This window comes from Pholcus phalangioides, unplaced genomic scaffold (assembly GCF_987345545.1).
Source record: "Pholcus phalangioides strain wild (caught in Gottingen) unplaced genomic scaffold, Ppha-v1.0 ptg000015l_1, whole genome shotgun sequence".
NCBI classification, from domain to species: domain Eukaryota; kingdom Metazoa; phylum Arthropoda; class Arachnida; order Araneae; family Pholcidae; genus Pholcus; species Pholcus phalangioides.
Window position 1 is genome coordinate 82,582,425 of NW_028301608.1, and position 16,994 is coordinate 82,599,418.

The following is a 16,994-nucleotide window of genomic DNA, read 5'->3' on the forward strand; positions in this document are numbered from 1 at the left end:
ATTGATGGCAATTCAAAATTAATTTTTCTGATAAATTATTCCTTGATTGATGAAATATAGTCAATGAAAATTCAGAGGTAAATTATTCCGGGGGGGGGGGGGGACAAAAAGAAACTAAAGGTGGATTTACATAAATTAATGGAAATTGAAGATGGATAAAAAATTAATAAAAATTCAGGTATTATGAAAGTTCAGAATTTACGAAAATTTAGAATGAATCATACAATAAAATTAAGTAAAGATTATTATACATTATATAATTAATAGAAATTGGAATGAAAATTCTGAAATTAATAGAAAATAATCCCATAATGAATGAAAAATTTCATAAGCTGATTAAAAAAAAACAAAAGTGGATTTTTTTCTCCAAAAATTAATGAAAACTCAGTTTTTAAACAATCACAATTAGTGAAAATTTGGTGTATCAATGAAAATTCCGAAATTAATGAATCTCATACTGAATTCCAAAATTAAAAATAACTCCATAATGAATGAAAAGTCAAAAACTAATGAAAACAATATTTAATAAAAATTCAGAAAGAAATAAAATAATTCAGGAATTAAAGAAATAATTGATAATACCGATAACATTGATAGGTATTAAGCAATATTTCATAAGAGAATGCAAACTTCATCAAAATTATAGTGTTTTTTTAAAAAAAAACCCTACAGAATACGAATAATCATACACGTGCAACAAGAAATTCTGCGGCTCAGCAGCAGCGACGAATGCGCACATACATGCGATTAGCGTAGTGTTACCAGTGTCTCAATTTGTGCTGTCCTTCTGATTTCTGTTGGCTGCAAAACAGAGTGCTGTCCTCCATCATGTTGCTAACGCTGCTCACTTTGTGCTTTACCTAAGTGATTTCTCTCTCGAACAAGTTTCTCTATTGCTCTATCATGCAAACTAGTTTCTCTTAGTGGCCACATTTTATATGAAGAAAAAACATGTAATCAGCTGCATGACATCAAAAAATCTTGTAGCTCACCAAGATCACTGCCAACTTAGCGCAAGATTTATGGGAAAATGCCTATTTTAACAGTAAATTAATTTTTACATAGAATAAAGGCTACTGACATCACTAAGCAGCAGCAAAAAAAAACAACGATAATTAATGACTATACATAAATTTCAACACAATGCATATGCCTGGCTTTTTTTCTTTTCTTTCCCAACTACCCAAAAACCTGTTGCAACTGTTCACCACAGTATTCCACATACAAGATTTGGGAAGCAAATGTGTAGCATGGCCAATGAAAAGTGATACAAACACACTGGGATGATTACATAAGATTTTTGGAGTAACATATTTAGAGCTGTAATGCAAATTAGTTAAGGAAAACTGTTTTTTTTAATTCTCGTTTTACGGCTCAAAAATAAACTTATAGTTCCAGCAAACCATACATACCGGATTCTTTGATTTTGCATAATCAACTACAAGACCTAGCATATTGTCCTGTGAATGGGTTTTGGCTTTCATGGCATCAGATAAATCGCTGAACTGAACGAATCTGAAAAGATTTAAAAAATCATTATTGCTTGGAGCATGAAGAAAACCATACTTTGATGAAATTTAATTTTCCATCTAGTAATTTAATGGAGATCTGTTTAAAGTAACCCTCAAAATACAGCTTGTATGTACAGCTCAAATGTAGCTTGTATGTACAGCTCAAATGTAGCTTGTATGCCCATGAGGTGCATTATTATAGGTGCCAATTCCAAGACAAAAAATATGGTTTGTCTAATGAGGAAATGCTTCCCTGCAGAAAAAAAGTCACAAAACCCATGTGGAAAATTCTGGAATTTTTTTGGTGATTACATAGGGTGATATGACCCATATTTCCCAGGACGTTGATATTTTTCGGCAATTTCAACTTTTTCTTAAATGTCAAGTTTTTTTCCATGAAGCCTCTATGAATTTTTAGTCTTTACTGAAATCAAAGATCACAATAATTTTGCCAACTCTTATAAATGATAATTATATCTATAAATATGAACATCTCTCATATTTGTCAAGTTGAGCTGTTTCTTTCCATAGAATCCAATTTTAATCCACTGTGATTAACAGTAACATTTCATTTCCCATCATTGGAATTTTTTTTTAGCAATTTTAGCAAATATTAACAAAATTTCTTACTTTTGGCATCATTTTTGTTAATTTCCCGTATTTTCCCCCAAGAAAATATGATCGACCAATTGGTCAGTCATGATTGAGGGATTTTTTATTAATTAAGTGGAGCACAATTTGGGGATTTTTCTATGATATTGTAAATCTGAAAAATCTGGCTTCCGACCAGAAGATTTTGACCCTTAGATTCACAAACTGGATGATTTTTATCCAAGGAGATACCTTTTAAGATAGGAGAAAAAAAAGACACTGCATCTAAGGTAAATAGGGCTAAAAAATCTGAAAGCTTACAGGTAAATCGGGAAGCATTAGCACCTATGTATTGTGCATCACCCAATGTTTTCTTTTTCATTTGAACTTCTTTAACAATATTCTGTTAGCAATTATTTTTTGTGTATCCTTGAATACCTTATTTTATACCCGCAGCAATGCATGCAATACCCTGGATCTAGATTATTCAATTTTAAAAACTATCCTTTTGATGCAAGACCTAAAAATATTACTTCAAAATTCTGATACAATAAAAAATATTAATTAAAACTGAATGACTAAAAATATGAAGTCAACAATTGTTATAACGACTTCCATCATTCAACGTAAAATGCAGGCTATATTAAAAGTTGAGGAAAAAAAAAAATCAACTTGCATTATTACTTTTGTTACAAGGTGAAACAATGAAAACACATCCAGGTCAGAAAAACTACATGCGCATACTTATGATGTTAAGCAGCTGATATGCTGAAGTAAAGCAGCATTCCATTACAATTATTTCAGACAGCCATGTTGAATGAATGTTAACCAGGAAATAGGGCTTGACAAATCAAAAGAAGAAAAAAAAATAGGCACCATCAAAATTCCATCAGCACCGTGCTTTGTTTCCCCGATGAAATTTGTCCAAAATATATTCTTTGACTTGTTCACGGCTTGAGGACACCTTTCCACATTAGCAGACACACTAACATAATTTCATATACTATTGTGCTGTACTCACTTTAATTTAGTTATCTGCATAAAGAATATTAGGTGTCAATGCCAATTTTTCAGTAGCCACGGCAGCTTGAGATTTGTAAATCCCTGCAAGTATGGTTTTTTTTTTTTCTGAAAAATCAACACTTGTGTCTCTCTCTCTCCTTATTTAGAGCGATTCATTATGAATGCTTATAGGACAGAATGTCCTTAAGTTGTCGCTAAACATTTCACATCCTTTCTTCTCAATCCAGATTCTGAGAAACCACAACCTTGAGATGGAAGGGTCAGTCATGCACGGGTATTTATCATACATATATCACATGTCACCATCACAAACATATTATACTAAATTCACCAGTATCAAAACGTACTTTCCAATATATGCATCAATTTGTTAGAAATTCTCCAAACGAATGTTTACGATGTGTTAGAACAGGGGTGGCCAACACGCGGCGTGCCATGATATCAGGAGTGGCACACGAATGCTTTTCAAAAGTTAAAAAGAAATTGTGTATTTCATTTTTTTCAATCAAAGAAATTCTAATTTTTAGGCAATCCTTTTCTTATGAATGATAGTCTTGCAGGCTTCAAAATCTATATTTAGTACGGTAGGCACTTTTAAAATAAATTATGCAGACCTGCCAAAACCTCAGAAGAAAAAATCCTACTCTATTCATAAAAAAGCATAACTCCTGTTTTCAAATTTACAGGGGGCTGGTACCCCACACTAAAATTAACTACGAAGTTATATAATTATAATCAGAAAAAGTAATTGCTGAATGAGAAAGGATCACATATGGTTTACTTAAAATTCTCAGGAAGGCAACAGATCAGTAAAAAATTTATTCATTTGTATCTATCTTTTGACATTTTTGAGCTACTGTTTTATCTAAAATGAAATATGATTTCACTTACTAGGACACAGTCCTGAGATCACGTGAAAGCATAAAAAAACATTAGAGGGATACTAACATGTTGAAAATCCTCCCATGTTCATAGTTCAAAATTTAATATTCTAATCACCTGAATGATTAATTTTAATAAAACTTTAACAATAATTTCACAATCTGGAATCAAGTGCATCATTTTTTGTTGAAAGATTCTGAAAATCCTAAAAACGAATGATCTTGACTCAACAATACAAAGCTATTTCCTATTTCAGACATGGTAAAATTTTGGCAATACTTAAATGTCGAGGAAAATAATGGTCTATTATTGTAAATCTATCAAAAACGTGTGAATTATGGACTCAATATTTGGCACAAGATCATTTAGAAAGTCTGTCCTGAATTAAAAAAAAACAAAAATACACTATAATTCATGAAAACTAAAGGGTTAGGATGGCATGCAATTTCAGAAAGATATTGATCCATCAAACGAATGCTAAAGGATAGGGGCATCACTCAGAATACTGTCTAATACAGAGGCGTAAGCTGCAGCAGTAAAATTGCCGCAAAAACTCTCTTGGCGATGTTCCTCCCTATTTTAGTTCAATGAAGAGAGGAAGAAAATAAGTGACCTTAAACCGTTCAAGTTCTTCCTTGAAGAAAAGAGAAACATTGACACAGTGGAAAAGGGCCAAAGATCAATCTTTTTCTTTCTTTTTTTTGTTGAAAAAAGTGACATGAAAAAAAAAAAAAGAAAAGAAAAATAAAAAATAATTTTTAAAAAAAGTGATAAAAATGTGACCAGTTTCTTAAAAAGGTGACTTCTAGTGGAAAAAGTGACCAGTACCAAGGGACAAATTCAATTATATGCACATGTGTAAAAAATAACAGACAAGAGATGATGATGCAAGACAAAAATAAGAGCATATTCCTTCAATCTCTGAACTTGCAGAAAAAGTGTCAAATACATTATCTGTATTTTGCATTTGAGTTGCCGATAATTGAATTAGAATAAATGCTTGATTTCCATTCTTCGTATCTAATTCCTGGGCAACAGGTTTGCTACAGTGAAAAACCATTACAGTGATACTTCACTTTATTTCAGACCAAGCAAAACTTGGGTCCATCGTCACAGACAAATTACTACCGAGTGAGTTGTGCCAGAAGTGTGAGTACCTAACAGTCTGAGTGTGTATATAGTATTGTATTTGATTTTTCAGTGCTGCCATCTATATTTCAGAAGTGTAATGATTGAATATTTGTACCATTGTGGGCCTATTTTTCTCAGTGGTGAGACTTTTTAATGGGGAGATCGGCTTGCATTCATGCCTTGAATTTGAGAACCATAGCAAAAAGTTGAGAAAACCCAACTTCAGCCAACCACCATTGCAGTGATGGTGAGGTTCGAACCCGGTTCCTCGCGATGTGAGTTCGTCACAATGGCCACCACAGTGACAGATACCTTGGCTGACAAAGGTAATTCATTCTGAAATCCTGTTCATTAGCTCAAACGCAAATTTCCCATAGGTTTCTATGAAAAATAGTTTAATTCATTCCAGGAACTAGCCGAAATTTTAACTGAAGTTTGTTTTTTGAAACACCAAGGAGTGCTATAAAAAATAAAAAAACTGACTGAAGGCAACAAACAGCTTCAAAGATGGATAAATGAGAATTTACAGGAAGATGAGAAGTAAAGATCTTTTCATTTTACAATATGTACACGACACAGTTCATTATAAGTGTCCCCCACCCAAATTTGTGATTTGGTCCCCTCAAATTTGTCTCCTGCATGAAGATGGAAAAAATAAGCTCCTAAAATGTATACAACAATTCAGATGGACCCTACGAATTTATAAAATGTTTGATTATGAGGTTTAAATAATGAGCAGACACGTCTCACTTTTACTAAGAACAATATCTTAAAGATGGAATCCATTTCCAGCTTATTGTTTCCTACTGTTGCTATCTTTAAGCAACTTAACAACTACATTTCTCTGCAATATTTTCAGATGAATAATAATTTTTCCCATCCAATGTGATCCCTTTCTCATCTGCCTAAATCAGATACAGAAATGAGCCGTCTAAATCAAAAATAAATCAAAACACCTGCAAACTCGGCTGGGTTGTGTCAATACCAGCTATAGTAGACTAACACTGGCATTGTTTGTGTACATAGCATAAATAATGATATTCAGTACCTCATCTTCCGGTAAATTCTCATCTATCGAATTTCCAAACTGCTCAATTTAACCTTTGGCCAGTTTTGTCTTTTTTTATAGTGCACCCTTGGCAATTTAGAAAACTTGATAAATTTTGGGCAGTTCCTGGAACAAATTCAACTATTTTTCATAGAAACCTATAGAAAATCTTGTTTCAGCTTACAAAGATATTGGCTAACAAACATGATTCCTATCATCTTCATTAGTTGAGGTATCACTGTATATAGTATATAATAAGTTACACCATGTAATAGCATAATAAGAAAATATAGGACTCACCCAAACATTGTTTTATATTCTGGATTTTTCTTTAATGTTATCCCTTCCACCTTTCCATATTTACAAAATTCTGAATGTAATACTGCCTGAAAAAAACAAATACACCATATTTTGATATGTAAACATACATTTGAAAGAATATCTATAGTAGCTTTTACCCCAAACTCAAGAGCACATTAAATCAAAAACACTCAAGAACGGGGTTCCCAATTCAGAGTCTGTTTCATATGTTGCTGAATAATGCCTCACTTGATATCAAATGTTATGGAGGTAACAAATTTTAATGTAAATCAACTTTATTCTGAGAGAGAAAGAGAAAATTATAGTTCTTACTAATTACATATCATTAATGAACAAAATAATAATCATATAGCTGACAGGTTTTTAATAGTTTAAAAACCTTGGTTTAAACCATCACGTCAAAAGCCTTAAATATTGCTTTCCAATATAAAAATTCCTGTGAAAAATACATATTAATTGCATGCAATGTTCAAAAAAGCAACTGTTATAAAAAATTAATACTATATACATTGGAAAAATTATTTCAGTGAAACCTTGCTAGAAGGGCATTCGATATGTAACAATACATCTCTCCACAATATTATTTTGAATCTTGTTTGAAACAGCCTGCCGTCAAACATTACACTTGCTGCTGTGAAACTATTTTGTGTGATTGTGTGAGATCCATAAAATTGTTATGAAGGAAGCTACTTTGCAGGTTGAAACTGAATTTTTTTTTTATACAAAAATTGCCACGTTTTTAAGACAAATAAATTCAATTGGTCGAATGGTCGACGCGTTTCGGCTCTTCAATGGAGAGCCGTCATCAGTCACTACTACTATCTACTTCATCCCATGCAAGAATTGTGAAAATGGATATATTGGCCAAACTAGAAGAAATCTAAATATTCGAGTTCTCGAACACCGAAAGCATGTTGAGAAGGGACGGACGGATAGTTCGGCTATTGCCCAACACTGTTGGCAACATTCACATTATTTTGATTTTGATAAAGCGTTTGTTTTTAAAAAAGCAACACACAATTCTGAATTGAATTTTCTCGAGGGATACTTCATCAGAACATGCCAGAATTTCCTCGTTAATGATGGAAGAAACACACCACCTATTTCGTCAGCTTGGACAGGCTTTATTAACCTCAGTCGTGACAAAACTTTCAACACTTTACAACAGATGGCTCCCCAATTCGCATCCAAAGACCACTCGGACTCAGCAAATACAAAGGCGAACTCTTCGGACGACCAGACGTAAACATCACTCTTCCACGATTCATTCGTGTGAATTCTGACCACGAAGTCCTGATGACGGCTCTCCATTGAAGAGCCGAAACGCGTCGACCAATTGAATTTATTTGTCTTAAAAACGTGGCAATTTTTGTATAAATTAAAACCAGGCAAAGTTACTCATTTTTTTCTGATGAATTTTTTTTATCAACAAGTCAATTAGTATTTTTAACTGCGAATAAATACTCATAATTCAGGACTCCTACTCAAAAAATAAGAAAAAGATGGGAAAAGGGTAAAAAGATCTCTAAAAAAATGTTTTTAGCACTACTTCCGTATCCTATAAGATTGACTCTAAGCAAAATGACAGAAATGACCTAGTTACAAAAAAAATTTTTGGCCAAAACAGGGTGCTAGCAACCATAGATAATAATTTTGTGTTTCTTCATTAATACACTTTTTGAATTCCTGCAATGGGATGCGATGTATTATACAACATACAGACACTCCCTCTTAGCTGATAAAAATCTGTTCCATTATAGAGTTTCTCGGGTGAGGAAAAAAATTAGAGAAAACCTTGCTTGTGTGAGTGCAGAAACGATCGTAAGGTTGCAGAGTTCTGCCTTGGTTTTCTGTGATTTCTTTTCAATAGAGTAATTTCCAGGGCTGGAACTAGAGAGAGTGGGGAGAAACGGTCCAGGGCGACAAAACTTAGAGGTGGGAGACAGTTTTAGGTGGGAACAAAGAACACTGTTACAAAATTATAGAATTTTAAAGTTGTGCGGGCAGCAAAATAATGCTTGCCCCAGGTGGCAAAAATCCTAATTACGGCCCGTAATAGCTTTCTGTGCTTTGGTGGCACGTCATAAGGAAGAGGACATAAGGAGAACAATGTCCCAACTCATCTCAATTTTTTTAATCAGAGCCCTGGAACCAGAAGTAGTGGATTTCGTGAATAAAGAACCACCTGTAATGTGTCCCCCCCCCCCCAGACACAAGGAACACTGCTAAAATAATCATGGAACCTCTTATGAGGACACAGAATTCACATATTCCTTATACTTTTCAGATTTGCTGATTTAGAAGTTCCAATTAGATGCTTGTTATTTGCTAATTGTCATGCTGTAGCGTTGGCCTCTATTATGAGCTAGTCAAGCACTCCTTATAAATCTGCCCAACAAAAGAACCAAAAAGAATATTTTTTTCTTTAAAAAAAAAGATTATACATATTTGAAGAAAAAACTATTTCTGTAGTATTGAGAGTATCTTCCGTAGCTCCTTAGCTGAGTGCAACTGTCCGTCGTAGCAGTTGGCAACTCTTTGGGAGGTAAAACACATTTTAGGTATGTATTTTAATTGTTTGGCCTATAATTTAACAAATATTCAAAAAATTCCCTTTTTTGTGTTATTCATTCGTTGCAGGATTCACTTACAAAATGTGTAAAGCCTCACAATTCACATTAAATAACTTAACACTCAAAATTAGTGTTGTGCCTAAACTTTCCTGTAGCACTATACTGTGGTAAAAATTATTACAGAATATTTTTAGTTGGCAGAGGGCTCATTGCAGAACACTGCAGAATATTCTAATTTCAAACACCTAGCAGCATGAGAAGGGGGACTCTTTAAATCCCGTAAGTTTCAGAAAAGAATGTTTTAGAACAGCGGTTCTCAAACTTTTGTCATATGCGGTTCTCTTGCCCAATTTATGGGTCATCCGAGACTCCCTTGCCCAATTTATGAATGATCGGTGGTTCCTCAGAATAGTTTAGTAGATATTTTCATAAAAAAAGGCAACACTTCAAAGCATAAATAACCACACAAATATCTCCAGTTCACCATGATGCTCCGGACAATGGTTGAAGATACCCCATAGGAACCACAATGCACATTTTGAGAAACACTGTTTTAGACCATTTATTTCAACGGGGGAAAATTTAGCTCCCCAGAAATTTGTCTGGAGCCTTTTTTTAAAACTTGTAAAGGCCTGCTACTAAATTACTTAACAGATGAACACCAGCTTTTAAACCGATAGAAAATATAAAAGAAATAAAATATAAATACCTCATCATAACTTAGTGGAATGTTTTTCACGTATAAACGTTTACTTGGCTTTGCATAGCAACCTTGCATACTGAAATACAGAACATAGAAATATCAATATCCAACACCAATTTAATGCAAATCAAAAGAAATACAGATATTTGGTAGTAACAACCATACTTAAAAAAATGATTTGATGCGTAGTTAGCATTTCGATAATCTTCCGCCATTGGGTCCCAGCTATCCAGTTCATGGAAACTATGTAAATTTAAAATTAAAACATTAATAAAATATCTGCACAACAGATACCAGTTTGAAAAAAAAGACACAGTCGAGTACACATATAAGATAACCCGGATATAACATAGAACGTGGATATAGCATACGCGCAGTTTCGTGATCTCTAATTTTTTTCAAATTCATGTCAATACATTTTTTTCACCTAGGTTATTACATACCCAGCTCTGAACATATGGAAAAGACAACCTCAAGAGAAATAATTCATACATAGCATACTGACAGGGAAGGGAGAAAAAAAAAACGGCTGAGAAAAAATAAACAGATTCATAAGAACAAAATGTACATTTTCTATGGCCGATGCTTTGAGCTCTAGGGCAATGGTTCCCAAACTTCTGAAACAGCAACCCCCTTTTGACAAGAAATTTATTAGGGATTTCCCCCCACATGGGTGACCATATACAGTCAAACCTTGTTAATGAGTCACTCTTGGGAAAGCAAAAATATGACTTAGTAAGCGAAGTAAGCCATAGTTGTGCTAATTCCTGCCTGAGGACAAAAAGTGACCCGGTAAGCGGAGTGACGTGTTAACCGGGTGACGCACTAACGAGGTTTGACTGTATCCCAATTTTTTGTTAGGAAGTAGGCTCTCAAAAGCATTTTTTGGAACGCCTTTTCCTTTTGGTTCTAATTTGCTCAATTAGTGATGAATGAAATAAAATTATTTTTCAATATTTAATTGGCAATTCTGCTTTACGAAATTGGCAGGGAGTTGTATGTTCCTAGATTTTGATATACAGTACGATTCAGAAAAAATCATCTAATTCCAAAATGATTCTTCGCCTGAAACTAACATTAATTATATTGTTCATAATATGTAGACATTTCCCCCTTCATATTAACATATTACTTATTCTGTTTTTTCAACTTCGAAAAATACTTATATAATTTTTGAAATCAAATTATTGAGTTATCCTGAACAGTATTAATTTCATAAAATTACATTATATGATTTCATCAAAGTGTTGACTTAATCAATTAAGTCGTTAATTTTGACAATGAAAAGTGCATGGCTGCTCATTTTAGTTCGAGAAAACCCAATTGAATAGAAACCAGATTTCGCAAATATTCAGATTTCTTCTAGTTTGGCCAACATACCCTTTTTTGCAATTTTTGCATGGGATGAAATAGATACCAGATTCTGTGGAGGGTGAGATAGGATCTGAGTTGGGAAAAGGTGAGTTTATTTGGTGACTAGAATAGTGGTATGGAAGTCAAATTTCCTTAAGATAGATGTGATTACGAAACTTGAAGAATCGAATGAAAGAACGACAGTATTAGAAAACTTTTTTGAGTCAGCTGGGAGCAAGTTTATGGTGTGTGCCAGGATCAATTTTTTAAGAATCTTGCCGATGAGAAAAGGTGAAAAACCACGATTAGAAGCGATGTCACAAAGAGGTTATCGAGTTGTGAAAGTTTTATTAGGAGGATGAAAGGATTTTGCATAAGGTGGCATAGAGATATCGAATGGCTTATGAGACATAGATATATGAAATTCCGTCTGTCTTTTTAATGAACACGTCGAGAAAAGGCAGCATATTTTTTTTCTATTTCATAGGTGAATTGAATATGTGGGTCAATAGTATTTATAAAATTGAATAACTCAGTGACATTAGCATGTCTCATCAACTAAGGTGAACGTGTCGTCAACATACCTGATCCAAAATTTGAATTGGCGGGTTTCCAAAAGTTTTTTCAAAAAAATTCATACACGTGTCAGAGGATAGGCGAGAGTGGGTTGTCCATGGGAAGACCTTTTTGGCAGTAAAACTTTCCAAAAATAGAAATAATTGTGTGACACACAAAGTTAGGAGAATTGACATATTTTATTGATTTGAAAGAGAAGTGGAATTCTTGCAAGGATTTTACATGAGGTGTTGTTTCAGGAAGAGAACTGCTCCGCTGATAGGAATGTTAGTAAACATGGATTTGATATCAAAAGAAATCATTGTAGCGTTGCCTGGGTTAAGGCTGCAGATGGAAACGAATTCTGAGGAATTCTTTACTGTAAAACAATACTTTTTGCAAAGTGGGAACAAAAGCTCAATGAGGAATTTTAGCAAATTTTTTTATGTCTTAAAAAGTGTCAATTTTTTGTATAAATTAAAACCAGGCAAAGTTCCAATTTTGTGATAATAGTTCAATGAAGGGAGGGAGAAAATTAGCAACCTTGAACTGGTAAAGTTCCTCAAAGAAAAAAAACCCCAGACAGCACAATAGCGTAAGAGACCAAGGTAGGCCCTGGTTTTTTGCTGGAAAAAGTGATCTGGGTCTGAAAATATGTACTTAATAAAAGTGACTAGTTTCTAAAAAAGTAAGTGTTTATGGAAAAAGTGACCAGTGCCGAGCCCTGCTTTCATTAAAATCTAATGTTTTCCATCTCACACATTAACATTTAAAGACAGTTTCGTATAATAACACATACACAACAGTGTCCTATGCAAAACCCTAACACAAATAATTGGGAATCTTTCCTTTATTTTATTTGTTCATGATTTTAAGACTTTCTTTCAAACCAAGCACAACTCAGGTGTATCACCATCTATGGGCAATTTACTACCTAGTGAGTTGTGCCGGAAATAACTGTGTGTGCACCTACCTTTTTTTTTCAAGCCGAACACAACTCAGGTCTATCGCCATGGGCAATTTACTACCTAGTGAGTTGTGCCGGAAGTGTAAGTATGTGTACCTAACAGTCTGAGTGCGTATCTAGTGTTGTGTATGATTTTTAGTGCTGCCATCTATGTCTCAGAAGTGAAGTGAGCGAAGTGTAATGACTGAATATTTGTACTGTTTGTAGGACTGTTGCTCTCTGTGACGAGACTTTAACGGGGAGATCGGCTCGCATTTGCGTCTTGAAGTTGGGAACCACAGGTGACCACCTAACGGCAAGAAAGAATATTATATTAATACAGTGCTACCTCTGCTAATAAATACCTCAGTTTACAATTTTTTTGTGATTTTTCTGCCTTGGCTAACAAATATTTTCATTGATATGGATGCATACATACGCTAACATAAAACAGCTATGTTGTGAACTGGATTTTAAACCCAATCATCAGGATTTCTGTCACGAGCTGATTAACTCATGCCCAACTTAGAATCTCCTTCCAGAAGTACTTCCACTTTTCTTTCAGAAAGTTTTTGAACCATATCATGTAAAATTAAAGATTCATACTGTATAAAAGAAATTCATTGCAAAAAAAACATCCTATGTTTTCTGAGCAAGTGTTCACTCAGTGCAAGACTCTTGATGTCCAACTGAACAATTTTGACATTCTGGGAGCTTATCTTTTCCAACTGCATGTACCAGACACAGAAATGAGCTGACCAAATCACAAATGGATGGGAGACACCCACATACACGACTGGGTTGTGTCAACACCAGCATTACTAGACTAAACCTGATGTTTGCGTACATAGTAAATAATGATCTTCAGTACCTCATCTTCTTGTAAGTTCTCATTTTAAAGCTGGAGAAACTGGAGAAACCGCGAGACACCCAGGCTCTGTCGCAAAAAGCACTTTGGCCCCCCCCCCGGAGGGGGGGAAACAGGGTATCTCCGGTAAAACCAAAATTTATTGATACGTCAAAGATTACATATAGTGCAAAGAAATCAAAAATTATGTAAATCGAAGAATCAAATTAATCAAGTTAAAGTAAAGTGCCACGGGCACGGATAATAAATAATCATGAAAAGTTGTATAAAAATCGTATCGCAAAAGGCGCAATCAGAAATTTGATTGATCAAGGATTGTATCAAATGACAAGAAGGGCAGAGCACCTCATTGCACTCCGGCAGTTCAATACAGTCAGTCTAATTTCTCCGAGACGTCATTAATTAGGTTTGGGATTCATCCTGCTCCTCGCTCGCAAACAGTGCCACCAGCGCACTGTCAGGGTGAAGACACGGCGATCTCCTTAACGGCGCTGGTACCGGAGTTGCAGGAGCTGGAGGAGACGGATCCCTTATCTTCTCGGGATGTTCCTCAAGGAATTTCACCATTTTTCTTATCTTTTCCTTTGATTCCTCTCGACGTAGTATGCCAAGCATCCATGGTCTGTGTAGATGGGCAGTCGGCGAACGGAAGTGATAGGGTGTCGTTTCTGGACAGCATGTGGCGTAGTGCAGGGGCGTGCCAGGCTCAAGACAAGAGCATTTATCGCTGGCAATCACTTTAAAGCGATGTAAGGTTGCCGGGAAAGGCCCATGACCGGTGACAAATAAGATGAGCTCTCTTAAAGCAGCTTTAAAAGCTCTCTTTTAAAGCTGCTCATTTTAAACTTTGGTCAATTTTTGTCTTTTTTTTATAATGCTCCTTGATGTTTTATATATAACTTGTATTTAAATTATCACCCCCTCCCCATTGAAACCTACATATGTAAAATTATGCCCCCTGTTAACGAAGATCTTCTCTAATGAATGTGATCCCGGAACAAATTTTGTTAGCCGAGGTATCACTGTATAATAATCACTGCATAATTAAATTATCAGCCAGAAAAATGAAATGCAATGCATAAGTATATTTACTTCATTTTTATTCTAGATGAGCGAAACTTTTCATATGCTCTGGAGATAAAATAAATGGAAGATATAAACCTGTAAAATATAAACACAAAACAATAAATAATGATATTACAACAGAACTCGACAAATCCCAGGCACCAGGTTGCCATGGTAACTAAGAAATTATTAGCTCCTAAATTTTTTTATGCGATTACTAGCTCAGGCAAAAAAATGTGTTTGGCACCTATATTTTCCTTTTGATTCATCTAACCCTGTAATATAGCACAAGAAGATTACCAGTATTCATATCTTTGTCACACAATTTTTTCCCATGTAGGCCATTATGGTCTACAAATGGTAATGTAATGTGCAAAAAAAAGTGATTTAAAAATCATGAAAGCGAATGGAAAATTCATAAACATTGGTTAAATTGCACCAGGACTGATATTCATCAATAAAGCATGACAAAAACATATCACGTTCATTTTTCAGAATTCTGCTATACCAGTTGCTGTACAGCTTTTAGTCCAGGGCTTGACAAATCAAAAAAAATATGGCTCCAATTATGCTTTAGCTGAATTTATTAGGAGACAAGCATGGTTTTTGTTCAAGAAAATTAATCCTAAATGTTTTTTTTAGCTTCTAAAGACTAAATAACGGACCAGCTTTGGTATAAGGGACATGCCAAATTGGTGACTTTTTTCACTGGGCTCAAAAAATTAATTTTTCAATAAGTTTGAGAACCACTAATTTATTTTTATTTTTAAATTTATACCTAATGAATGGGAGGAGACCCACCACTACACTGCAACACTTTGGAAGACATCCCATGATGATAACCATAGTAGAAGAGATAAGAAAATGCTGGGAACAAAAGAAAACTCTCACAAAACCATAAAATAATCAGAAATTGAAAGATAAAGCCAGAAATTTATGAGAAAAATTATAAATAAAAAATGGCGCCATATCATGAACAATTTGACAAGAAAATATAATCCGAATATTGGGACAAAGCAACAGATAATACTGCCCATTGCAGGAAAATTATTCTTATTTTGTTTGTTTCATTGTGTTGCCAGCAATATGTTACCTTACATGTTTTTTTTTCACAGGTCTGTGGCCAGAGGGTGGGAACTTAAGGGGGGCAACAGCCCTGTGTGGCTAACTCTATGTGGCGGTCATAAAATGATTGAATTTCACACTGAAAAGGGGCCGCAGAATCATGTTTGAAAACCCAAAAACAATTCTAGTTACGTCCTGCCGTGGCTCTCATTCTGTCACCAGATGTGTATTTATAGGAAGGTAAAGCTGGCTATAACCCAGGACAGCAAATTCGAAGAATGAGTAATCACAAAAATTAGAGTAGAATGAGTGATTTACATAACAGGTGAGCGAGCAATCAAAAGCATACAAGAATGTGAGTGAATTACAGTAGTGCTTCTCAACCACCCTTCCACATCCTGGTACATGGTCCCCGAGAGATTTATCGTTTCATTTTTCCCCATTTATCTCCTATTAGTCCTCTTTTGATGAAGCCTTCCCCTCAAAATACCAATTTAACCAGGCCAAAGCTGAAGAACTTGGACGAGAATGAGAAAGGGGCGACACAACCATAAATCCACCTCTGTCACTTGTGTGGGGGCCCCCCCCCCCCCCCCATTAAGATGCGGAAGGGGAAAGGTGGATCTCATGCCTGAATCACTTGCTAAATCCATGGTTCCACAAGGGGTGAGTTGACAAGGCTCCAGCCCTGGGATGATTTTAATCTTTGTTTTTTCACGCTATAAATTCATCATAAAGGGGTCCCGTGAAAGTCTGGTCATTTAAAAGATCCCAGCTTAGGAACCCTGCTGCAGGATGTGGGGGCCATGGCTAAACAGGGCCGCAACTAGGGGGGGCAGGTGGGTCCGATGCCCCGGGCGTGAACCAGAAGAGGGCGCCGAATTCACCCTTTAACTGCTTCTTCATTACAGGGGGCGAGAAAATGCCGGCTTGCCTAGGATGACAAAAGTATCTAGTTGGGGCCCTGTGTGGCTAAATCAACCTTTCCTCCCCCCCCATATGTATTTAGTTGCCAATTTTGTTACCAATATGTTCAACCGCCAAGCGAGTGATTTACAAGAAAATGCAACACGAAGCTTTATTCAAGTTGTTTCTCATGCCAGTGTTTCACGTGGGAAATAAAAAGCCGAGGAAGCACGTGCTGTTGAATACGCTCCCACAAACAATTTCTCAATTTGAATTGCATACCCTCCAACGTATAAATTAAAACAATCTTCCTTCAATTATGGCAACCACATATGGTCAAAACAAAAGCAAAGCACTTACCCACACCCACAGCATCTGAGAGTGAGCCCCACAATTCAATCAATGTGACAAAACAAAAGACAACAAATGAACGACGCGCTTTTTTATTTTTTT

General features: G+C 35.2%; 1 protein-coding gene across 3 annotated transcripts in view; it reads right to left on the reverse strand.

The window, feature by feature from the left end:
* Positions 1-16,994, reverse strand: part of LOC149076837 (tudor domain-containing 6-like) — a 59,147-nt gene extending 42,153 nt beyond the window's left edge. The window contains exons 1-6 of one of the 3 annotated variants that reach the window (XM_089244545.1): positions 16,902-16,994; positions 14,598-14,666; positions 9,949-10,026; positions 9,790-9,859; positions 6,487-6,572; positions 1,413-1,515 (exon numbers count right to left, since the gene is read on the reverse strand). In XM_089244545.1, coding sequence (XP_089100671.1) covers positions 1,413-1,515; positions 6,487-6,572; positions 9,790-9,859; positions 9,949-10,026; positions 14,598-14,602 — 342 coding nt within the window. In that variant the 5' untranslated portion in view covers positions 14,603-14,666; positions 16,902-16,994. The remainder of the gene's footprint in view (positions 1-1,412; positions 1,516-6,486; positions 6,573-9,789; positions 9,860-9,948; positions 10,027-14,597; positions 14,667-16,901) is intronic. The other 2 variants (XM_089244546.1, XM_089244547.1) reach the window with 2 other exon arrangements.